At 38.6% G+C, this 26,199-nt stretch overlaps 1 protein-coding gene across 1 annotated transcript in view; it reads left to right on the top strand.

Moving 5' to 3' along the window:
* Window positions 1-1,015: 1,015 nt before the first annotated feature.
* The window catches only part of PDGFC (platelet derived growth factor C), a 121,916-nt gene continuing 96,732 nt past the window's right edge, over window positions 1,016-26,199 (top strand). Inside the window, exon 1 of the mRNA XM_015625867.3 lies at window positions 1,016-1,478. Within this exon, the coding sequence (XP_015481353.1) occupies window positions 1,361-1,478 (118 nt within the window). The 5' untranslated portion in view covers window positions 1,016-1,360. The remainder of the gene's footprint in view (window positions 1,479-26,199) is intronic.

The raw sequence follows: 26,199 nt of genomic DNA, 5'->3' as shown, positions 1-26,199 counted from the left end.
TCCTGGTACCCAGTTAGTGTTTGGCCTCGTTACGCAGATCCACCACACAGCCACAGTTCAAGTCCACTAGCAAGCTAAAAATGACATCTCTGGCAAAGATCTACATGGGTGCGGAATATCATCAGTCCTTTTAGTCCTCACCAGCATCAATGGGGGAATAATCCTTGGCATAATCTCAGTTCTGGTTTCTGGTGAAACAGCAAAAAGGAGCCCAATCCTGTCTGCTTTACCTCACCTCGTATTGGAACAAATTGGACATTTACAAAGAGTTGAACCTACGTTTTCATCTGCTTATGTAACTATTAGACATCCCAGTTCAGGGTAACCAAAACAACTTCTAGTACAAAAAAACCCAAACCAAACAAACCCAATCAAGCAAAGTAAAAACAAAAAATATTCAGAGACTTTTTAAAACCTCTCAGTGTTTTAAAAAATACAATTTTTAAGGGCATCCTTTAGATGAAACGTTTACCCAAGCATCAAGTTTTCAAGCACAAACCCAATTACCATCATAACAACCCAGTAAACAAATAGTGGTAATTCAGCACCTCGCCCTAATTACCAAATACACAAACCGACTGCGGACCGCGGTGACCTCGGGTCCTCCTCGGGGGACGGCGGAGGGAGCCGTGCGGCCAGACGGTGCTGGGGGAGCCCGCCCCGGTTCCCTTCCCAGCACCTGTTGCGCCGCCACTTGGCCGCAGGAGAGGGGCAGCAGCGGGGGCCGCCCGCCAGCCTCCTTCTTCCCCCCGACGACTTCCCGGGGCGTAAACGGCCGCGCCAGGTGCCGCCCTCGCCGTGATGGGACGGCGGGCGTGGGAGGGAGGGGGGAGCCGGCAGGCAGGGCCCGGGCTGGCAGCGCGGCCGCCGAGCTGCGGGCGAGGGAAGCGCTGGAGTGTGAGCGCGGGCTGCCCGCCCCCCGCCCGCCCCGCTCCGCCTGACAGGTGCGCGCTGCTCCGCGCCGGCACAGCGGCCCCGCGCCAGCCCCGGCTCCTCCGACCCCCGCCCGCCACGGCCACGGATTGTTTAGTCCTTGGGAAGCTGGTCTAGGTCCAGATTTTCCTTTGATCCTTTTTTTTTTTTTTTTCTTTTTAAGAGAGAGAGAGAGGGGAAAAAAAAAAAAAAAAGAAAAAAGAAGCTAAAGGAAAACAAAACTTGGAGACACAGAAAAGGGCTCTAGGAAAAAGTTTTGGATGGGATTATGTGGAAACTACCCTGCAATTCTCCGCTGCCAGAGCAGGCTCAGTGCTGCCTTCTCCCCAGCGGCGCAGCCCGCGCCGGGCGCTGCTGAGAGACGCCCGGGCCTCGGTGCCGCGCCGCCAGTGCCTGCTGTGCCGGAGCCCCTCGCCCCGCCGGCCCAATGCTCCTCCTCGGGCTGCTCCTGCTGACAGCTGCCCTGGCCGGCCGGAGGCAGGGGGCCGTCGCCGAGTCCGATCTCAGCAGCAAGTTCGCCTTCTCCGGCGCCAAGGAGCAGAACGGTAAGGAGCCGCAGCGCCCGCCGCTGCGCAGCCCGGGGCAGGGCGGGGGCGGGCGCCCGGCCGGCGCGGAGCGGAGCTCCCGGCTCCTCTCCTCTTCTCTCGGCTCCTCTCCTCTTCTCTCGGCTCCTCTCGCTACTCTCCTCCCGCCGCGGGTGGTGGGCGCGGGGGCAGCGCGGCTCTGCCCGCCGGCTCCGGGTAAAAGGGCAGCAGCGGCTCAGCGGCCGCGGGGGGAGCCCGGCGGCTCCACTTCTGCGGTACTTGAGGTGCAAAATGTGTCCCCTTGCCGTCCGCCGCCTCGCCCTGCTAAAACAAACAAACAAACAAACTAGAGAACAACCTAAACCCGGCAGGGATCCCGCACCTTTGTACCCTAAAATGTTTCGCTCTCGGGGGGTGGGTTTTTGTGTCTGTGCGTGAATGAGTGGTATTTTGTACGGGCTGGAAACGAGCTAATCCTGCATAGGAAATGAGAATTACTTTCAACTTTCAAGTGTACCTGAAATGTTTAGAAAACTCTCAAATGCAAGTTCCCCTGGGCTGGGGCTGCGCAGAGCTGGAGAAAGACTCCTTTCATACAGCAAGGGCAGCTTCGGGGTGTGTAATTTGCTTAGCCTCTGAACTCCATATGATTTACATTATTCAGATTTTTAAGCGCCTTTCCTCTTGATCTGCTATTATGAAGTCATTTTAAAGAATACTTTACAAACTGTAATGTTATATACTGCATGAAACCACACTTACTGTAGAATATCTAAAATTAATGCTGTTAGCATGCATTCGTGGAAGCCCTGGTGTTTAATGTATGGGGCAGGGGGGTGTGTTTGAAAAACTTAGTACTTAGCATGTCAGCCAGAACAAGCTTTCTCCCTGGGCATAAACCAGCACAAAAGGCCAAGCTGGGAGCTCTCAAAACTCTCTGAACTGTAATGAAATAAAGCAGAAACTCAGATTCGAGGCTAATTCAATTCTCTCAACTTTGAACTTGGGACTCCCCAGATAAAAGTATTCTACGTCATATCTTCTAATAGAAAGCAAAGTTTCAGAGACCTCTGCCAGTGCTCTGTGAGTGGGTAGAATATGCAGTGGACTAATAAATTTAAAAGGGGGAGATTAATACTGCTGTGGCCTGTTAATGTGATGATATATGGCACCTGCAGACTGCTGGAGCTGCTGATCAAAGAGCAGCATGGGGATCAGTCTCTAATCAGAGCAACTGTGAAGGGCCAGAGGAAAGTGATCAAAAGACTTGGAGACCAGGCTATTCTGACAGGAAACCAATCAGACTTTGTGCACAGTACAGGAAATTATCTGCTCTGTGTGAGAAATCACTCACTTTCTACCCCTTCCCATCCTACCTGGTGTTTAGAGGCTTTAGGGCACCAGTTTGTGACAAAATGGGCTTGGCAATTATATATTGAGATGTCTTATGCTGTTATGCTGCCTTCTCTCAATGCATGGTGTGCATATGGAGCTTATCAACACACAGATTATTGTCATTGCTTTGCTTTAACTTTGTCAGGACTGGAAAGTAAGCTGCTATGCTGTCAGTCTCCTCTAAAAGGTTTGTTCCAGGATAATGCAGCTGGGCCCTGAAAGGCCTCCAGGGTGCAACAATGGGAGCACAACGGTGTAAAAGGTAGATCATACAGCACTGAAGCAAAACTAGTGTAAATAGGTGTAAGTATAGGTGACAGTGCAAACTAGATTCTGTTCACATATATCAGAAATGCAGCTGCCTTAGGTCAGGCTTCAAATGGTTTGTAATGAAATTTGGCATGATCTAAGATACAGTCACTACATCTTAGAACAAATGCAAAGCCAGGAGAAATTTTGTTTAAAAAATAGCTCTGAAACTATTGTGTGGTAGTTTTTACTGAACACAGTGCAGGTTCCTCTTGTAGCTTACTTTACATTTGCTTTATAGTTGTTCAATTGCAAAACTTACTTATAAAAATTAGCACAAGTTTAAGTATAGCTAAGTACCAACCTCTGACTTTTCTTAACTGATTTTAATTATTTGGGGGATCAGTAACACTAGTCAAACCAGTTCTTACTTGATTTAATTAGAGTGATTTTTACACTCTGCTGCAATCTAAAGATTGTATAGCTTTTAGCTAGAGGCAGGTTAAAACTCCCTGGAGTATGAGAATGAGATATTGCTGTTCATGTGCCAAATAATCTCTGGTCAGGAGAGAGAGGGAGATTTTTTTACTCACGCAGTCTACAAATAAAAATTCTGTCCTCAACTTGTAAAACTGCTAAGTGGCCAAGAAGTTTTGCAGTAGAATGGATTCCAGTGTTACTCAGCTGCACGCATGGGTGCTGTAGCTATTGCTTCAAGGTGATGCTGAAGATGCCTGTGACCAGTTATTAATTCAGTGGGACTACTTGTGTTTCAAAGGGTAAGCATATGCTTAAGGATTAACTAACATTCACTTATTTAATAACTGAATTATATTAACTTCAGAATTACAATTTGACTCAATTTATTTGCTAATTGTTTGCATAACAAGCTCTCTTGTTTTGGCTGCACAGTGAATATTATTTTAGGTGCTAATTTCCTAGTGAAAATGTATTTTTGCAATTGTAAATTAAATATGTTAGAACACAGTGTTTTGCTGGTACCTCCTGGAAATTCAGTGTGCTGGTTGTTGTGGGGCCAATGTAGCTCCATTTGAAACCACTTAAAACTATCACCATGTTTTTATTTGCCTGCCCTCTGTTATAGTGAGGTTTTCTTTATGAACAGGTTTTATTTGTAATTCTGCTTGACAGTAAGGGGTTTTATGTGATTTCTATGAAAAAAATCCTATTTATATTTAATGCTTTTATTTTATTCCACTTAGTAAATAATCCTCTGGAGGATCAAAGAAGTTTATGCAGCAGTTTTCTGGAAAATAAAGTAGTAGTAAATAGTGCATGTAGTGAGGCTCCCATTTATCTAGGTGGATTTCATTTATACAATTCTTTGTCAGGTTATACTTTGAAGGGTTTTTCATACTTAGGTGGCTTTATCATCTCTCTTATGGTTCTTTGACATATTTACTACCATTTTTCCATAGTGAAGCAAGAAGTGAAAAAAAAATTGAATGCTCAATTTCTATTAAATCACGAAACTGAATGAATTTATATTGAATTTGATTAATTGGATGGTTCACTTCTACTTTCTTGCCTCATTTCTATCTATTTTGACGGCATTTTTTGGCATAGAGTCTTCATGCTGTTTCATGTAGCTTCAGAAATGTCTGAGGGAGCTATTGGTAGGTTGAGTACTGTGAATGACTTAATTCTAGTGACTCAACTCTGGTAGTCTTGAGTGCACCTGCTTATGTGGTGTTATGAGCTTAATCTGGATTTGGTTACAACATGGGATGGCAGGAGAATCTAAGATCTATTTTCTTGGCTGCCTTAGAACAGGATGCAGTAAATGTTTAAAGTAATTTTTGCTAAGCCATCAGCTGTTACATTTTCTGGAAGAAATACGAGTGTATCTATAGAACATAATGCAAAAACTACTCTTGGAAGCCATGAGCAATGCTGTGTACAGCTTATGTGGTGTGCACATTTCAAGTGTAGTACTGAATGACTTCAGAAGGCTGAGATCCTTAGGTCAGTTAGAAAATGACCAGGACCAACTAAAAAGACTCATTTTCCAGTAGTCAGTTTCAGGTGAATTAATGAACTGCAGTAAATAGAGTTGCTGAAGTAAATCTTAGAAAACTGAAGCTCTTGCTTGATTTCTGTCAATTCTGCAGCACAGGTAATGTGTCAGTCATGATCTGTCTTTTCACAGATCTGAAAAGGAATTAGCTTGGTTTTCTTCATCCTCCACATGCATAGAAACTCCTAATAATAAGTTGCACTAACTGAACACTTCATAATCTCTTTCTTAAATCTTCTGAAATGGGAAAGATTTATGTAGCTTAAAACAACCAAAGTGTGTCCTTGAGAGAGAGCTTGAAACTTGCATATTTCAGGCCATCCTTGGGAAAAGTTGGTGGATGCAGCTGGAACTGAGTGAGTAGCTGAAGTGCCAGAGGAAGATTGTCTCATCACCTCAAAGTGTGTGTGGCCTGCCACACCTACTCTGAACCACACAGAGGATTCCCTGATTTGTGTTTCTCCAAAGAGAGCTCCCAGTTAATTCAGGGAGAGGAACAGCATCACAACAAAGAGTTTCTGATTAAGTTCCTTTAATTTGGGCTGAACCTCAGAAAACCGTGTGGATGTCCAAGTGATGCAGCACATGGAATCCTTACAGACAGGCATGTCAGTGCTTTTGCCTGAAGGCAATCATTTGACTGCAAAATTATCTCTTATAACTGAAGATACTTTATCGTGGTGTGTTGCCATTTCCACTGGCTCATGTTGAATTGCAGAGTGCCAACACAGCCCAATGACTACTGCTGGGTAGCAGAAATTGTCTTAGTTTTGAGAGGATAAGGAAGTATAATAGATAAGTTATGTCACCTAAAGGGAAACTTGACAGTGATGCAATTTTTTTCAAGTTAAATCTATTTCTGCCTAGTCCAAGGCTTGCTTTGAAATGTTTTAAAGCTGTTTTCCTGGAAAGTAATGAGTTACAGCACATCCTCTTTTGACTTTAAGCAGAAGATTGTAACAAATTAGAGAAGCTGTTCAACACTACAGTAAATTTCAGAGGAAGAAAGTTGCTAAAACTGTTTTTTTTTTTTTTACAGTAGTTGACTTCTGGCATATTGTTTGTCATTCACCATAGTGATGCATGGGACTTCTCCTTAGTCCTGTTGCTTCTCTCAATTTCTTCTGTTAGTGAAATAAGGGTTTTAAAAGCACAGAACTTCTACTTCCTCTCCCAAATATGTAGTCATTCCAACCTGTCCATGCATTTCTTAGGGTTGGAATGGAATTTAGTGTAAAATGGAATTTAGTTTAAAATGGGATCTTGAATGGAATTTAGTGTAAAATCTTATTTTTGCATTAACTAGTTCTTATTAAGTTTGCAGATTGGACTTCAAAGCTTTATGTCGTGTTGTTTGGGGGGGTTTTTAGTTTGTCAGTCAGAGTTTTATAATGGAGAAGAAGCATGAGGCATACCTTGAATCAGGGACAGCTATATTGCCAAAGAACTTATGCTGAACTTTGTCTTCAAGTAAACATAATGTCTTTTATGTCTTTTAATTTTATCCAAACCCTTTGAGTCTTAATTATTACATAGGCAACATGTAATAGCAGCGTACTGGTTTACATCATATGGCAGTGGTTGTGCATTATAGCAGTGGTTTGGGGGGGTTTCTGTCTCTGTTGGATGGTTGCTGCTTTTGCTTTTTGCCATGTCTGGCAGTTCCTGATTGCTAGAAAGAGGATGTGCTGAGCAAGCCCACTTCCCTTATCGGGAAATGAGCCTCCTCAGTTGCTTTATAGATAGCTCTTGGCTTTGCCAGAGAGCTGTGCCTTTGCTTTTTAGTCACAAAGTGCATGCCATGGGAAATACACTTCTTGGTGTGTAAGCATCTTAAGAATTGGCCTGTACAGATGTAGCCCTTTAGCAGAAACCAGTGTGACTTAGAAAAAGTTACTGGAACAGAAAGGAAGTAGGGCTTAAACATAGAAACATAGTTATTTTAGTAGCACTTAAGTGTCTGTATGTGTGCTTTGTTGTTTTAGGGTTTCTGAGAAATTAATTGCATGTTAAAACCGACCCAGCCCTGCCACTCCCTTTTGGGGAGAACTTTTTCAGCTTGTGTTTGAATGTGAAATGCTTTTGTTCCAGTATGTAAGTGAAAATTCATAATGTGTTATTGTGAAGCTGAAATATAAATTCGTGTTTTGAAGGGACTTTCTTAGACTGTAGGGTGCTATTTTGAGGTGACAATGCCTGGAAAATTTGTTCCTGGCTCCATCCATAGACATCCTAGTCTTAAGGTTCATCTGTCTTCTGATCACCTCTTCTTGACATCATTCCACTGAGATTTTTTCAAACAAATCTTCAGTGTTACATTGGTCTATTTGTGTTTAATTTCATGATCCTACAGCATGCTAAGCAGTCTTATGTGTGAAGGCACCTCATCTTTACAAAGTGTGTGTACATTAACACATTTCACTACATTTCTGTAACTTAATCAGTTTCCACAGCAGTTGGCTGGCTGGGTGACAAAAGGCAGGGCTCTGGATGCTCTGGGAGAAAGTCTTACACACAGTGAGTATAAGAGCTACTAAAAACTAGTATAAACAAAAGAGAGAGCCTAGCTAATTCCTTGATCTCCAGCAAGCCATCTGTGTTAGGGTTTGCAAGTACTGGTTATTATTCTGAGCTTAATTAGTTCTCTTCCAACTATTCCATCTTTGTTGAGTGTGCCCTCAGTTTTGGACTTAGGTGTTCACCTTGTGTAGGCATGACCTTATGTTTGCCCTGGGCTTGGAGCCTGCTTGGCTTCTTGCCACTGTGGAACTCACAAGTCCTGAGTCCACCCCAAGCCATTGCAATGTGCTTTCACCTTTGCTGACCAGACCCTCCTGTGAGCTGGCTGCAGCTGAAGTTAAAAGAAGTCCTCAGCTGTTTAGCTTAGTCTGTTTGAGCCGCTGGATCATTATTTCACTGTGTGGTTATTCTTGTTCTTGTGAGCTAATTTAAGACTATGCATGTTAACTCTGCAGTGAGGATCTTCACAGTGATGGTTGCTGCTTTTGTTTTCGGAATTTTATTTTCTTTCTGCCCTTTTTATATGCAGGTGTTTGGAGCTGGTGAAACAGGATATGAATTAATCTAATACAATACAAGCAGAAGGAGAAATTAAATAAGAAAATTTTCCATGAAGTGGCTTCCTTTTATACTGGCGAAAATAAGAATTACAAGGAAATAATCAATAACACTTTTTTTCCCTGCAGCAATGTGCCTATTAGTGAATTAATCCTCATTAATTATTCATTAAACTTGACATTTTGTGGTAAATTCTAGGTATCATTTTTTCAACATGGACATTTTAAGGAGATTCTTCTAGGCTAAAGGTCACCTTGGTTCCTACCTCCCTGAAAGCCCAAAACACTGAAATTTCTCCTTGAATTAGTTAAGACTGGTTATTAGCTGCATTAAAACAGCATGCAGGCATGGCTCAGTTTGATCACTGTTGTGCTGATTTCCCCACATGAAGGGGACGGTACCACCAATCCTGAATAAAGCTTGGTAAAGGGAGGTAGGCTTTCCTTTGGTCATGCACTTTGACAGCATTGTGGCTGGAATTAAAAATCTTTGGTTTTAATTTTTTAGAGCTTGGTTTTCTAGATGAACAGTGCTTTTTGTTGGGTACCTATCCTAATATGTTCCCTATGATACTACAGTACTACTAAAGGAAAGCAGGTAGTACTTCCTAACTTCAGTAAATGTCTGGCATAGCCAGTGATAATTTTGAGTGCTGGATCACTTATCACCCTTATGTGAATTTCTTGAAACCTTAATCTCTCTGTCTCTGAAGAGCAAAGAATGTCTTGGGAAGAGGAAACAATGCTGCTTGTGTTTTCTGTACATTTAATTCCTTTTTACATTGCTGCTGCTGTAGTATTCTTATTATGAATTGGCAATAAATCATGTAAGAAGGTGAGGGGGCAAGGAATTAGATGGTGCAGTTAATTAGGGAATTGGTCCTGTAATCTGATAAATGGGCTTCAAACTAGGTTCAGGCAGTAAAAGATAAAGGAGTGGTGCCCTTTTTGTAGTTTCAATATTCTACGCCTTTAAACCATTATTCAGTTTGGCACATATCAGCAAAGTTATAAATTTTCGTGTGTAAAATACCAGGGAGTGTCATGTTTGAGGAGTAGTTTATACTGGAAAAATGATTTTGGAAATGCTCTTAGCACACCTTCCCTGTTAATCTGTAGCTCGTAATTTCTCTATGCCTTTTTTTCAGCATTATTTGTTTAAAAGCACATGAAGTGAGAGAGTGACTTTGCTGGAAGAAGTACTTATTTCTGAACTAATGCACAGTATCGCTTTTGTTTCAATTGTGATCTTTAATTATAGTCGTTTTCACATGGCTTAGTTGTCCAGTCTCTTACTAAACTGTTATCTAGGCAGCTTCGTTGGATGAGCTATTGTATGAAAGCAGCTAGAATATCTAAGTTGGATTATTATTATTTTCTATTTTATTACTTTTTCTCTGCCAGTGTTATTCTCTCTGCAACCATCCAACTGTGCTCACCTAAAAATCCAAGGCATTAGTCCTAGAGGCTCCAAGTTCCTCCTTGGATTGACAAGGAAACCAGCGCTCATTTTATGCAATAGTTAAATATTAAAAAAGACATATGGCCCAGGAAATTCTTTTGCTGTGTGTGAAGGTATGGCATTTCCAATCTGAAAGTGTTCTGACTATTTCACCGGTAGTGGGGAGTTATATGAGGCCACTTCCATCTGCAGAGAATCTGTTTCACTTGCTTGTGGTTCTGGGGCTCATTCAAATGCTCTAAAACAAAATAAAAGGAATGGATGTAATAACTTCTTTATGGAAAAGTCATAAAAAGCTACAGGGCCATGTAAACAAATTGGGTCATTTACAAGATGTTTAACTGATGGATATTCAGTCCAAATTCAAAGGTGTGGATTAGGTTTTTACAGTCATCTTGACTGAATTTTGCCCTCAACAAGATTTTCTTCCTCTGCCAGGAATGCCTTTGACACTACAGATGACAAATTTTCAGAAAAAGTGTTTTCGAACATTTCAGTGCATTCAAAGTAAAACCAAGATGCAGGAGAGCAATTCAGTACTATGATTTGTTATTTTTCTGTGTGAATGAGGAGCCTTTCTTGATCTTCATGGTTACGCTGTGACGCCATAGTGGAACTTTGCAGTATTCCCAGGGAAAATCAACTAAAAGAGTTTCTCTTCTGGATTCAAACATGCCTAAACCAATTACAAAACAAACATTTTGGCCCTCTGCTCTGTCAGTATAAATAGGTTTGCACAGAACAGCAGTGACTGTGATCCGAGCTATGCTGTGTTAGTCACAGAAATGTGTGTTGTATCTCATTGAAGCACTGAACATCGTATCTATGGTGTGTCACCTCACAAGGCCCTCCCGACTCACTTCATCACTTGTTGGAGAGGAGTGAAAAAGTGGAGTGAAAAATATGATACCGAAGATTTCTGAATGTTAAGATGCATTCTGTGGGTCGTTTATTTGCTTTGATGTAAATATAAGCCTAAGGATAGACGATTTTCTCATGTTTGGGGGAGGGATATTGGTGTTAGCTACTATGGGGTCCTTCCTTTCTCATGAGATATGCTTGCTTTCTTACTACCAAAGCAACTTCAGATGCCTTTCATAACTCTTCATGCACTAAAATCTGCATATTGTTTCAGAGAGAAAATAATTTTGCTAAGCACAAGTTTGGAGTTAGTAGTGATTAACTGTACATGGGTGAAGCTCTGTATTTGTATGTACAGTGCTAAGTAAAGAACTGTTGATGTATCTCTTAGAGGCTTGCTAATGTGCCTGTGAAGCTAGCAGTTGTTACCTAGAAAGTGTATATCTGGGCAGCATTTGAAGAAGTTCTTCAGAAAGGGATTTGAATGAATGTTGCATCAGACAGTGTCAAGTGTAAAAGGTTTGTATGTATATTGGTGCCAATTTGCGTTTCAAAAATAATTTTTGGGGAAGTGTTATGTCTTAATATTTCGAGGCTTCCATGTCTTACTATTTAGTTGGCCTGTTGTTACACAGGGAGGTTCATACCTGCCAAAATTTCTTTTGCATGTGAAATTTTAGAGGATCTGAAAGTGAGGTAAAACCTCTTAATTGTCAGCTAACAAGTAATGGTTCCAAAACAAACATTCTCTATAAAAGGAGATTAAACTGTTGGATATGACCTTGCCTACTATTTTAAAATATGGCTAAAGATTCTTGATGGCCTTGCTTTCTTTGTGTCATTCAAAACTCCCAGGCCCAAGGTGTGCTGTATATTTTTTAGGCAGATTGGAGCCTGAAACTTTAAATTCTCAAAAATTTCTACTGAGCACTCACTATATTTCTCACAGTACTTTTTGTTATGAGAAGTCACAAAGTACTTGCCTGTAGTGCTAATGCAGCCTTGTAGTTACTCCTTTTGAAATGCAGATTGAATTTGTGACCGTTGAGTCTTTCACCAATCCTTACCTATCTGCCTAAGAGCCTTTAGAAAGATTGGAGTAAGATGCTGAGAACAGCCATTTCTTTTGTTTCTTCCTTGGGAATCTTTATTCTGTACCTGTTCCCAGTACCTGCAAGAACTGGTATGTGCGTAGGGAAGTGGGTGTCCCAGGCTGAGCCCAAACAGTATGGACATAGAGTTTTAGTTCAATAATTTTCATTTGAACAGAGACCACTGAGATTGTTTCTGATATTACCTAACACCTCAAGAATGCCACACCTCAGCAGAGTATGACAGTAAAGAGAGCTCTGTTGCTTAAATGCCTTTCAAAATGTTCATATTGCTTGTGGGGAAAAAGATGGTTTTGTATAGTTGTCAGGTAGAAAGATAAATATGTTTCTAAAGCATGCACAGGCCTTATCAGCAAGAATCTTACAAAACTCTGGTTGGCCTCATTTGTCAAGATGCATCTGGAGGATGGTGTAGTGGTAATACTCAAGGAAGTAGCAGAGAAATGTTTCCAAATTGTTACTGCTTTTATCGTAGTTACATTACCAAAATTTGGACCTAGTTAGACTTTCTCACTGGGGAAAGAAATTACAATGTGCTAGTAGTATATGTAACACTGACCATTGAGTTTATAAGATTTTTAGCTTCTTGAGTTTAAGTTTGGGGATCTATCTAATATTAAAAATGCTGTTTGCAGGTTGGATCAATGCCCTTGAATAAAGTTGATTTCTCTTGCTCAGTATGGGAAAAAACACCCAAATTTTTTAATGGCTCTGATTCATCTGGAAGACTTAAAAAGGTTTCGCTATAGAAGGGAGTCTTCATTTTCTCAGGGGCAGTTTTAACAGCCCAACATTACTTTCTAGCAGCAGCTGCTCAGTAGATGGTCTTTAATTATTCAAATTTATGGTTCACTTGTGTGGTGTATTCTGACATTTTTATGTACGTAGATACTTAATATATGTTTGTTCTCATTCTTTTTCTTGAGGTTTGTTCTTGGGCTAGGATGACCTGTTCAGATTTTTTCAGTTTTAGGAAGTCCTTGGTAACTTTACATTCTGTATTTGCATTTCAGCTGAGAATATGTTCTCTGTAGTTTTTCAGAAAGTGAGAATCCGAGAATCTCTTAAGTTGGCTTGGGCAAGCAATGGTGAACATTGGAGCTAAAAAGTATTTTGACTGAATTCAAGTTCAAGGGCTATCAGTGTGTTAACAGGTCTCAAACATTCAATAAATTGTGTAGATTTAAATGATGTAAATTTTACATGTACATGGAGATCAACTAATGCTAGGTGATGTGACAATATTTACATTTTATTTTCATTTTCTTGGGTTTGGGAAGAACAGAGTCTTCTCTGCTCTTCTGCATGTCAACTGTTCTTAAAGTCATTTAATTCCAGGCAATAGTGGCTGTTGAACATGTACATCATTGGCCACCTCCAAGCTGCATATTGAGCTATCTACTCCACAGAGGGGTAATGTGTGGCTGCAGAGGGTTCACACCATCTGGTTTTGGAATCTGTGTGTACACAAATGTTGCTACTGAATACAGAATATAGGAGCTATTGGTTTCTGAGTCATGATTCCCCAGCCCTACTTTAGGATCTTCAAAAACAGCTCTGAAATACGTAGTTTTTGTTTGGCTTTTTTAGTTTTTGTGATTTTTTTAAAGTGCATGATCCTTCATTAATAACTAATTTATTAAAAAAAAGTTTTTATTTTTGCCTCTACTGCATTCCCTTGGCTGACTTAAGACTTCAGAGTCAGCTAAAATATAATATTTTTCAAAGGTAGCTGTTTTTCTTTTATTTTTTTTCCATTGATTTGCTGAACATTCATTACTTTGAAGCTCAAAGTCTGCTTTAAAAGATATCTTGTAAGATACTTAAATAAAAGCAAGCTGTTATCAAAAATATTAATTTCTGTCCCTGCTTTGGTCAAATCCTTAACATAAAAGCAGTTCTAAACTATCAAAAATATTAATTTCTGTCCCTGCTTTGGTCAAATCCTTAACATAAAAGCAGTTCTAAACTTGCTAATTACTATAAAACATGCTATTATATTTACTAACAATTTATTATGCCTACTGAGCATGTATACTTTTTTTATAAATAGTGTGTTACCAGCTGAACTTCCCCACTGACAGTACTTTGCATTGGATAGAATTAAAAGATGCAAAGATGCATTGCAGAGTTGTTCCCTAAGATACATAAAAAGGCTTGACCTTGTATGAGAAATTCCACTGAAGTTGGGAAGTGATTTGATCTAGTTAGAATGAAAAAATTACATGATTCACATTTGCAAGATCAAGACCTTGCCATTAATTCAAAGCCTGGAAAAGGGAAATATCTTGAGGACTTCTTTTCCAGATTTTTGATTATGCCCATTAAGTGTGAAATAAAGTTCAGCAGTTGTGATCATGTTTGCTATGGTGGCTGTGCCTGTCTAGCTATAAAAATCATTTACTGCATCTGAATTTCTTCTTATCTGGAAAAAAACAACAAACTAATAATGGTTAAAATATATTAAAGCTTATTTATGTAAAATAGTATTTGAAGGATAAAAGCTAATCATGCTTTCATATTTTGAGTTTTATTTTCTTTTATAGTTCTCTTATACTCAGTTAGCTGAGGAATCCAAGCTGTATGCTGAACAACTGGATCTCTTCTCCATTTTCAGTAAAATACTAATGGACAGACATAAATATCTGTGCTCTTGATAAAAATTTTATAAAAACTGTAACAAAACTCCCCATGCTTCTGCCTTAATGGCAAGGGAGAAACGCTCTTTTTTGCAGTTTTCGGAATAGTTGAACATCAAATGCATTAAAGCATAAGGAAGTGGTATATGTTGAGAGGTAAAGACAGAAATGTGAAAAGTGTGCATTGAAAGTTAAGAATAGAAGAAACCAAGATGCTGTGACAACACTGCATAGAAATTATTTTTCTCTGTATCTTTTTCCTTTCTGTAGTAGAAGAATGAACAAAAGGGCTCCAGCACAGTAGCTCTTCTTTGATGATTACTGAATGGGGTTAATTATTTTTTTCATCCTGTTGTGCATGAAGAACCTATTTTATACTGCTAGATTGACATTACCTTATTCTTCCATCATGTAGAAGTATTTAAAAGGGGAGTTTGGAAGATTTTTCACTGGTACAGGACACGAAGCTGTAACAGAAAAGATGGTGATTAGTTCATAACACTGCAATATACTGGCTTGGTTTGTCCTCAGCATTAGTGACATCTTTTTGATGGGCTGTACACTCCAAACAGTGTATGTTATGTTTGTATGGTGATGTTGGTAGTATAAACAGGTAGTTAATCAGGGCTCATATTCCAGGGAGTGAAGAGACAAACATTCTTTCAGCTATTACAGTTTTTTCATGGTAAAACATTTTTCAATGTCATGTAAGCATTTATGTGTCTGATGAACTACAGATAAAGTAGCAGGTGCTTGGGGTTTTTATCAATATTGGATTCATAACATAAGCAATCTCTATTTTCTTGTGGTTTTCTTGTGGTGCACCAAAATTAAAATATCAGACATGGCCTTTGAAATTGCTTGTCTTTTGTGTGGCGAATAAATGTGGCTTTCAGGGATGGCTTTGTACCAATAATAGTCATTAGTTTAAACAAGAGGAAATTGTAATACTTCTAAAAATCAAGACCAAGGCATTTAAAAAATGAAACCTGATGGCAGTTGGAAAACCATATCTCTGTCTGAAAGTTATCAATGTATTTACTTTTCTGGCACGTGCTTATGCTTCCACTAGGAACTTGGTCCTTGAAGCCAGAGAGAATGTGACAAACTGCTCAGTGGCACCTTGGTGCCAAGATGGATTCACTGCAAGCTTTTATTTTGTTGTTATTCCTGGCACTTTTTAAGTGGATTATTTCTTAATTCCTGAAATGTTTCTGAGGATAAATAAAATTGCATCCAAGGCTTCCCTTCTTCTCTTCTTCCTGATTTTTTTTTTTTTTTTTGGTGTGGATGTGTGTGATTTGGAAGTTTTTTAAAATAAATTGAGCCCTAACAAAATAGTGTGCAAACCAGACAGTGGTTAAAGGGTTGGTTTTTTTGATTAGAAAGGTCAGCAGCTTGCACCTGCCAAAAAGATATTGATCAGAAATGGTTAAATATGTATTTATATGTGGATAGGGGAAAACAGGAGGAAGAGGAGCTTTGGTAATTTCTCTGCCTGTGAACAGCCCTGGAGCCTCTGGAATCACCTTTTGCAGAAATAAGTTATAATGGTTGGCATCAGGGTTTGAGAGCTCAGCTAGCATCTGCTTTCTGTCACAGAGAACGGCAAGAGGGATGGATCTGGCATCTTACTGGAGTTGTCTGGGGTGCAGTTCCTGAGGACTGAACAAAACAAAAAATCATCACTCCCTCTGTCCAAGAGGACTTGATGACAAAGAGCACCCCATAAACACAGTGGGATTATTTGCTCAAAGGATCAAGATGTTTGTTACTGTTACTTTGGGCAGCAAACAGTAGAGCATGAGCAAGACGGTTAAAAAAAAATACGTCCAATAAAATGCTGTATCTGGTAAAAAATTTTTCTCTAGATCTTTTCCTTGAAAGATATTGATGGTTTTTAGCCAGGTAATGTGAATAAATGCTTTCTTTTCACTAGAGAAAGAGATACTGCAAAGATGCTGTCTTTTGCAGTTCCATAAACTCTGTGTTTAAAAAGTAGCGACAGTAGCAAGACAAAAGTAGTAATACTTTGCAGATTATAAGAATGTATGTAAGCAAACAAGATCTAATTCACAGAAATGGCTTTTATTCTCTGAAAATTACACTTGTGTTTTATTTTTAAGGTGGGTACCCTTTTTCTAAAAAAAAATCATCCTGCTCTGAAATTTCCTTCAGAAATTTCCTCAAGAACTGAAGCCTTCTGCATGTAATTCAGCTTTTCTGAATTTTATTCCTTTATAAATAGAGTATCTGGTACATTGTTTCTAGGTGCAATATTTTCCCTACTTCTTCAAACCTCTATTTACAAATACCAGTTCAACTAAGCAATATTACATTCAAAGAGATTGTGTCCAGAAAATAGCTCTAAATAGGTTCAGATACTTGTCTTTTTTAAGGTAAAATAAAATATTTTTATGTTGTTAATTTCTGAGGTTAGATATATTTCTGTTTTCTTTTCATAGCTTTCTTATAATTTGCTTCAGAATTTTACCATCTTGTTCTTTCTGCAGAGGGTTATCTAATGATGACGATGCCACCTCCAACAATTGTATTCATATGCAATTTAAATGTACACTTTGCAAGCTGTAGCTCTGTATTAGGTACTGTCAACAACTTTCTTGAAGCACCTACAGAAATCTTCCAGGATCATGAAGACCTTTTTATTACTGCCTTGAGGCAAAAATGCTGCCAGGGACTTAATTTAATGACAGTCTCTCAGTGTAAAACTTCAGTTATATTTCTTGGTATCACAGCATCATTTAGGTAGTAACAAAGAACAAGGAGCCTGCAGTTGAAAGCACAAGGTTGGGGTTCTATTCTTTTATCTTGGCTGAAATTAGGTTTAGCTACTACTTGAGTAAGCTTCCAGATAAATACAGAATGTTAGATGAAGAAGGTTTGAAGACTCTGCTTGACTTACATCTGTTTGACTTGTACTGGTGGAGACATGAAGGCTCTTCTTTAATTGTTTGTGAGGGTTTTGTTGCTTGTTTTGTTATGTTTTTACCTTTCTTTTCCCCCCATTCATGCTGGGGGGTTTAGATGGAGGCTGACATCCCCTATCACTTGCTGCAGGTTAGCACAGCTTTGACCAAAATCAAATTGGAGAATTGCTTGTGGTCCCCATAAATTCCTTTCTAAACACTTCATTTTCTTGCTCTACAATAATGTCTGCTGTTAGAGCAACCTTTTATATACTGCTTTGAGGTTCTTATCGACCATTTACATCTGTTAAGAATGTAGTTGCTGTTCTGTTGCCCAACTTTACACAACTTTGGATCATTTATAGTATTTTTTGAGATATTTACATAGAAGATCTGACTGAATGTCCATTTGTTAAATTTCATTTTAAACTTGGAGAAGCCATAGGAACCAGGGCTTGAAAACAGAACTAAAATCTTTGTGAAAGAGAAGGGAAATGGAACAGAGTTATGGGCAGAAAAATTGAGAAGTTTACTCAGACAGGACTCCTATTTACCATGAAAAAAATAAGAATTATCAATTTACCTTGTAAATATGGGTATTTTTAAATAAGCAAAACTTAGTGGTAGGTAGTTTATATAATTGATATTAGGCAGAGGAGAATTCAAGAAAAAAATGTGGTTGACTGTACTCAGAAAGGAGTGCTTTGTATTTGAGATGAAACAATTTTATTAAAGGCAGGCAATGTAATTAAAGATATGGAATAATATGTGAATTTTGAATATCATCAAATGGTAATGAGGCCAAAAGGAAGAGATAAGGTTAAATATAATGCTGTGATCTCAAGACTGTAGATTAAAAGAAAGCGCTAGTAATGAAACCTGTGTGCCAAAGCAATTCCTTGAGAAAGTTCTAGAAGGTAATAGCAGCTATTTCCAGCCAAATTAAAGGTACCATTGGCTCAGTGTGTTTTGTTTGACAGTACCCAGTATGGAATGTAACAATCATTCCCTGGACTATTCTCCTGCCTTACAGTGTTGTAGGAGTCAGAAATTTTTAGAAGTTGCAGGCAGAATTTGAGTGTTTGGTAGACCAAGAGACTTTTGACATCTTGTAAACTTTTGCTATATGCAATTTCTAGTGAGAAAGTTTAACCACATAAGTGGTAAATATCTTATTTTGGTTGTTTCATGCACAGTGTTGGATCATTTTATTTAGCATCATCTTGCTCTTTGGTTTTGCCTATGATTTTTAGATTTGACCAGCTATCATGGAGCCTCAGCTAGTAGCTGCTCCAAGCCTTGGGTCTGCCACACTGTTCTTCTGCAGAGTGTTTGTGTGTTTGCCTGTAGCAAATATGCACATGTGTATGTGCAAAAATGCACATGAAGTATATATCTTCTGATATTTTGAGTATCAAAATTACTGAGAAGTAGTATTCAAGATACAAGTGGACCCTGGATTTACACAGTAATAGTGTTTTCTCTGGTTTTCCATGCTTTTGCCTCAGCTTCTTAATACTCAGGTTTTCCTCTCAGCTGTGTAGTCCTGTCCCAGTAGGACAGACAGCAGCTCCTCACATGGGAAAGATGCTCTGAAATTGCTTTGTGTTGTGCTCAGATCTGGAGGTGATAGAGACTGCAGCGAGTCAAAGCTATAAATTTCACAGCATCAAGACATTTCAATGTTCCACTTCAAGTATATCGTTGTTAATAGGGGTAAAAGATGCTGTACATCAGGTGGTGACTGTAAAAATGGAAAGCAAACTTTCTCAAGTGTTCTTTCCTAGCATGAGGTTGTGGTGTCAAGTGGTGTTTTGTTTGTTTTGGCCTTGGTTTTCTTCCCTTGGACATTTTTTTCATTTGTAAACCTTCATGGCCAGAATCTATTCTTCCATTATGCCTCTTCCTAACAAGAGCAGAGATTTGATGGTTTGGGTTTTTTTTACTCCTTGCTGATTATTTTAAATCCTAGTTTGCAGGAGAACCTGCCCCTGGGGGTAAGCAGGTTCTTCAGTGTGGCCAGTGATATTAAGATATTGCAAAGTAGTTGCTCTTTTCTCATCCTGTTCCTTGCCCTATTTTAGAGTTGAATTTTATTTGTTTACTATTGAGTTTCTCTCATGAGGTAACCCCACCTTTGCCTACCTTGTGTGTGCACTGTGATTGATTTCCACTCCACCCTCCTCTTTAAACACAATGTTTTCTAGGGTTTTTTACATGAAGAAAAACATTTTAGAATACCAGATGCTTCATCTAACTATCTTTCAATTGTCTCTGGAGCCAGCATTTGGATGCCATTCTGCATTTAGAAGTGGGGTTTTTGACTGCAACCGAAATAAAAAATATTCTTAGAAAAGTAAATTAATAGAGAACATGTCTACCTCTCGTTTTTTCTATGCTCTGAAGTTCCAATTCTTATGCATGGAATAAGTAACACCTACTGAAATGATAATCCTCATTAACTTTGTCAGGTAGAGATGGTAAGATAAGAACTAGATACTTATTTTCTAGTAGTATGTTTAAATTCTGCAGTTCTAGAAGATGACACAGCACTATTTTGTTTAAATTGTTGAATTGAAAGTCACCTTTAAATTTACCCCGGAAAATTATTTGTAATTTAATTTGAGATAATTTAAAGGATAATTTCCAAGATTGCCTTTCTTATTTAGGGAGAGCCTAGCAATTGAACTATTATTTGTTTTGGTTTTTTCTCTCTAATGGGTTTTGGGAGAATGAGTGAATTCTGCAATCATGAACAGCCTAATGCATGCTCTGCTGAAATCTGGATGACCCTGTTAAGTCAAGCCTGCGGTGACCCAAGCCTGGTTGTTGGTAGGCAGTGCTGAGAGCAGGGACTGGTGTCCCTGAGGACAGTGCCATGCTGATTGCCAGTGGCTCTTTGGAAACCCTTTCCAAAAGAACAACTGCTTGCTGTGAGATTCATTTCTTGATTGCTGCTGGATCTCCTGAGCCTTGTCCCCAGGTCTCCTGTCTCTGCCTTAGAGGCTGTAAAGGTGTTGGGGGAGGAATGAAGGGAAATAGATGCTTGGAGCACAAATTGAAAAGTACTGTTCAGATTTGGGCAGTATTTTCTGACCTTATTCACTGCAATAATTAGACATTTATGAAAATACAGGCTGAAGTGGTACCTTGCCAGACAAAATGTAGTAGAAATCTCAGATCAAGTTGCTAGTACTTCCTTTTCTGGCTCGCTTTCAACTGTGCCTGTGAGCGCAAAGGAATGGCATGTATTTATACGTTTGTAAATAAGATCCCACACATTTTCCGCTTGAGAACATGCACTCGGACCTTTTATGGTCAGGAAGGGGTGTTTCCCTCTGTCTGTGAGCTGCCCAGAGAACTACACATTTCCAAGTATGCAGTTCAGAAACTTAGAGCTAATACTTTGTAAACTTCAGTTTAAATAAAGAAGTTTGGGGGATTAAAGGCAAAAAAAAAGTATTTTTTTTCTTTTTCCAGTAGTAAAATACTTTAAGATAAACAAATAGCTTTTGAAGTTGATGTTTTTTGCTAGCCTAAATTGCCTCGTTCAGGTTTACTTGTAAAAATAGCACTTGGATCAAGCTCTCATGACTGTGTGTCTTCTTTCCAGAATGTCTATTTATCAAGAGATTCAGTTGATAATGTTTTTTTAAAATATCTGAAACTCTTTCTAGGTACTCAGTTAATCATAATGGATCAATAGTATTGAGAAATAATATTCTTAGGGAGAAAAACCTCACAAACCAACAAAAATTCACCTAGATGAAATGGAAGTATTTCAAAAATAGTTTCTTGCAGGCCTATTGCACTTATCAAAGAAATCTTGATTCAATTTGAGCTATCTCCAGCCCTGTAAGATGAATGTAGAACACTTAAATGTCACTGTCAAAAAGTATCATTGTCTCGAGAAGGCAGAAATGAAATAATTCACTTGTGTAGCAATTTAGCTGCAGAAAGCATAAGAAGTATGTTCTTTCTTTTATGTGAAATGGTAAAGTGTTTTAGGGAACCTGTAATGTGCCCTACAAAATGTGTCCAGGTGGGATTTAATTTTTCATCAGCTGTTTTGGAAACTGCAAATAGTCTGAAACTGGACAGTTGGAAACACTTGAACTGTGCTACAAGAGCTAGAGATTTTTTTTAGGTATTGAAGCAGTTTTTAGTTCTTATGCCATGATGCACATGGTACTCCACTCTAGCTTTTATAATAAAAGGTTTTAAATAGATTTTCTTAAAAGTGGTTACTTGCTGTCTTCAGATTAATCAGAAAAAGACCCTTTAATACTTTCTGGAAAAGAAGAATGCCTACAGGAATAATCATTTGTTGAATACTAAAAGGGGTAGGTTTCAAAATTTCCACTTAGTTTCCCAAAGATGCATTGTACCACATGTATCTTTGTGCAGTGTGATGGGAGAGTTGCCAAAGAAGTGTTTTTTTATTTCAGGACTGTTTAATTTGGTCTAAATAAAATGACAACAGGCAAAACATTGTAATAACAGTATGTGTCATACCTGCTAAGAATGTGTTTTCAGTTATATAATGTATTTTCAGCCTTTAGGTGTTTTAAAATATTCAGTTTCAAATCAAGACAGTCTTTGGGAAGCTCGAGGTTTTTTTCTAGTCAGAAAAGATAAATTGTATGTAATAGCCAGTTCCCTTTCACTTAGGCTGCCTTTAGTTATACCATTCTGCAAAGGCAGAATTGGTGCAGTTGAGTCCACAGTTAGTTGAGTCCAGTTAAGTTCAGTTTGCAGTCAGTGGAGACACAAAGAATTAGGCTTAAAAATTTGCAAGTGGGCTGTGTGTAAGTTTTCAGAATCAGTCCATACAAGTAGGAATTCAAACAATTAAGATTACCTTGCAGATGTTCATAATACAGAAAGCTTTCTCTCCAAGGTCATGTTCTTGCATTTGCCGATGCTATGTAATCTTTGAAAATATGTAACCCTACCACAGATGAACCAAGAAAGTAATTCCTGTTCCAAGGAAGTAAAAGTCAGTGGCATAGCAGAGTTTCTAGGGCACTTGCTCAACTAAAGTCTTTGCTACTTTGTGTAGGCCTAGAAATCCCAGTGCCACTAGTTAATTAGTGGTGTAATCCTGAACTTTGCTCAGCCAGAGGCAAGCAGAGCTATTATTTAAGTGGAAATAAGTGAGCAGGATTAAAACAGAGAAAATTGGGCCTCAAGGGGATCAAGTGTATTCTTAGAATTCAATTGTTGTCACTAAATGTGTTTAATTATCTCTCAATTCACAGGGCATGCCATGTGCAATTAGCTGGAGTTAGTTACAAATAACTAATCCACAAATTTTTGAGTTAAAGCTGCCTTTTGATATTGGACTAAACTATGTCTTCTATGGGGTATTACTCTAGAAACCAGGACACCATATTTTTATTTTCCCTTTTTCTCTAGTTTTTGTTGCTCCTGCTTACTAATGTAAATTTAATTACCTTTTTTACTCTTTTTCCATTTCTAGCTGGTGATAATTGTTACTGGTGTCATTATATGGTATGGGTTATTGTCTCCTCTGAGTGATTTTGTAGTTGGTGTTGGTTAGTGATGTCATTGCTGAAGGCATGACCTAGGTGATTTCTCAGAGGTCTTCTTGACCTCTCTTTCCTGTGATTGCCCATCAAACTTGTTCCTCAGTTAGCCATGCTCAGTGTCATGGAGCTAATTCATGTTTTAGGTGTGAGTCACATGCATCAGTTAGACAGGAGCTGATTCTCTTCCCTTAGGTATGATGTGAATACTTTAATCTGATCAGGAAACTATTCAGAGGGACTCTGTGCTGAAAGATCAGCTGCTGCTTCTGTGCAATGCTAGATTGGGGTCAAAGTGTGGAGTATCTTGTAGATTCACATCTATTTCTTCTGCTCTGGTGACTAGAGATAGTTAAACTGTAAAGGTATGATAAAATAAGGTGTTTTGAGATTGCAGCCTGTGCATTGTAGCTGCATACTCAAATACGGCTGCAAAATAGTAATTTGAACCTGACTACCCATGTAAAGTATCAGATTTCATATTCAACTGAAGAGCTCTGTTGTTTTGCATCTTATCTGTGCTTTTTTAATGGGATTTTTACACATAACATCAGTTTTTGCTCTGAACTACACAAAAATTTGTTTGGTTACTTAAAGGCTACCTCTTGCTTTGAATGACACTGAAGCAGTGGTATCTCTGTTACCACTGAAGCTGAAAACATGGTATGGAGGGAATAAAGGAACAAAACTCTGCAGTTGTAGAATCATCAGTGAAAAGTTCCAAAGACAAAACCTTTCTGTGATTCAAAGCCTTGTTAAAAATTCTGGTGGCTCTTTCCAAACTAAGCTTGATAGGAAGGCTGCTTTTGTGAGCCTGGGATATTTGTGGGGGCTGTGGTTGTGATGGCATCAAAGGGTTAAAGTTCAGTCTTTATTTTCAGATCTTCTGACCTTTAAAGCAGCAGGTCATTAGTTTTTATGTTCTATGGTTGTTGGTTTTATATCTGAAATTAGGAGAGGCAAAATTCCTAGCTGTCAGAGCCCTGAAATTGTTTGCACCATCAAAAAAGCTTAATGCAATTTTTGTGATGGCCATGTATGCAGTGTTATTGTTCTTCCCAATAGCAACATGATCTGCTTTTAAGTACAGCTTCAGGATAGTCTTTAAAGTCTTTTCATTGTCATTGTGGCTAGTTATCAGAAGTCTTGTATTTGAGTGAGAAGGTAATCCAAAACCTTCCTTAATAACAGGAAATATTTGCCATTTCACCTCCAATACAAAGGAATTCATGTTTGCTGAAAAGCTGGGTCCTTCTAAAGGTCAAAACTGTGGCGCTGTTGCATCCTTTGCTTTCACAATTCATTTCAGTTTTGTCTGTTTAGAGTCAACCTTTTTTGCATTCCCACCAGATAGTGATTGGTTTGGGTTTTTGTGGTGTGGGTGGGCTTTTTCTTACTATGTGTGGGGTTTTTAATGGAATGCAGAAAAATTGTATGGAAATAGGATTTTAAAGGTTTTGGACAGGAAAATTGAAGTCCTGTTTTTATACTGATGAGGCAGGGAATGTGACACTGAGTGTGCTATTATGAAGTTAGACTCAGCTAAAGTTGATTTTATTGCCAATTTTATATTTGTAATAGTATCCTCAGTTACTGCTCAAGTTCAGGGCTAAGGTTATTCATTTATTAAAATTGTATCGAAACAGAAGAATATTTTGGAGATGACATAATTCAAAGTTGAAGTAATTGATGGAGGCATTTTCTTTGTCTTCTGTTGTTAAAGTACATGCAGTTCATAGAATAGGCAGGAGGAAAGGTAAGTTTTTGTTGTATTTTAAGACATTTGACCTTGGCTGGAAAGTTTACTTCAATCTCAAGGTTTTCCAGGGCTTTTATCCTGCAGTTCTGGCCTAGGTAATTATTGTCATTTGTGCATATCGTCTATGTCATTACAAAATGACTGACCTATCTTTGCTGTGAGACAGGAGAGCAGAAAAAAAGCTAATGTGTCTTGATACTCTTCTTATTAGTAGTTTCTGACTACCTAAAAAGCTTGACTCCTGTGTATATCCAGAAATGCTCTGCTCCTGGCAAGCTGAGGTGATGCTTTTTTTATCATCTGAGCTGTCTCCAAATTCAGATGACATTTTTTGCTGAACTTCCCAGATGGCTTTTAATTGAGTACTTTATTCATGTTATGTATGCTCTTAGAAAACTGCAGTGCCAGTGCCTCTTTCTTGCAGTAAAGAAATCTGCTGTTCTTTCCTCAGGCTTAACACGTGATGAGACAGATACAAGACTTTTCCTTTATCAGAGGGATTTCAAACCTTGTGTCTGATTTCCATGGAGAAAAGCTGTAGCATGGCATTTCAGGATCCCTCCAGGAGTATTTAATTCCATAAATTTGAACACATCTCTGAGTAAAATTAAAGTATGACTTAAATAGTCCTGATGTTTAAATACCCTAGGAAGTTCAGGAGGAGATTTTTGACTTCCAGATCTGAGTAGATCAGCTCTGACTGGGGCACTGATGTCTTTGAAAGAAGAGGGGTTTCTTTCAAAGCAAAACTCCCAAAAAGCACATCTTCCTCCACCACAGTGTTTACGTTCCTTGAGTTTGTTTTAAGTCTTTTCATGGTACACATACTGATTTGAGCTGGGATGAGTGTGTGGTTTGTTCTTCTTTAAATAAAGTTTTTCTTTCCAGCAGACTAATACAGGTTTTCAGATTTGTTTGGAAACCAGACCATGTGCTAAACAATGACAATGCACATGAGATTTTTTTTTCTTGTAACTTTCATGTTTTCATACTTTGATTGTACAATTTTTATATTGTTCTTCTAAAAATTGATAGTAGTTTCCTTTTTTTAAAAAAAACCAAGCCAATCAACAAACCAACCCAGTGGACATACCCTGTCACCCCAGAAAACAAAGCACATGAATTTGTCTGGCATTAGGTTTGGTAAAAGTAAAATTTACACTTTTGATTTAGATTGTTACATAAATGAATGTAATCTGTTGGAAGAATAGTCTGTCGTGAGGGGAAAAAAAGCATGAATCTGCAAAACATGCTTTTAAGATCTCAGTTTTCAAGGAGCTTATAAAAATGCAGTCATGTTGATAGGTTTATAATATTTAAAATATTAGTCTTTGGTAATTCACATTTCAATATTGTTAGATAGTATTGCTGTAGGTGAGATGCACTGGTTGTCATTTTATTCCATTTGCTAAATACAAACTTAAGAAAATAGCTGGACTCTCTTCAGAGATCGTCAGTCACTTTAGCTTCTAGACTTCATTTCTACATTATTCTATTCCCCTCCAGCCTTTTTTTTTCCCCCTCTTGTTTGCATAAAGCCTACAGTGAAGTGTAACTTGAGGCCCATTGACTGTGAGATTTCCAGAAATCTGTTTTGCAGCTGACCCTTTGTGCTTTATTAAGAGTAAAGCTAAAATACAAAACTTAGAGAATTTTGCCTGTGCAACAGGTAAT

Source organism: Parus major, chromosome 4 (assembly GCF_001522545.3).
Source record: "Parus major isolate Abel chromosome 4, Parus_major1.1, whole genome shotgun sequence".
Lineage (NCBI taxonomy): Eukaryota > Metazoa > Chordata > Aves > Passeriformes > Paridae > Parus > Parus major.
Note: the sequence above shows the minus strand (reverse complement) of the source record. Positions and strands in the feature narration are given on the sequence as shown.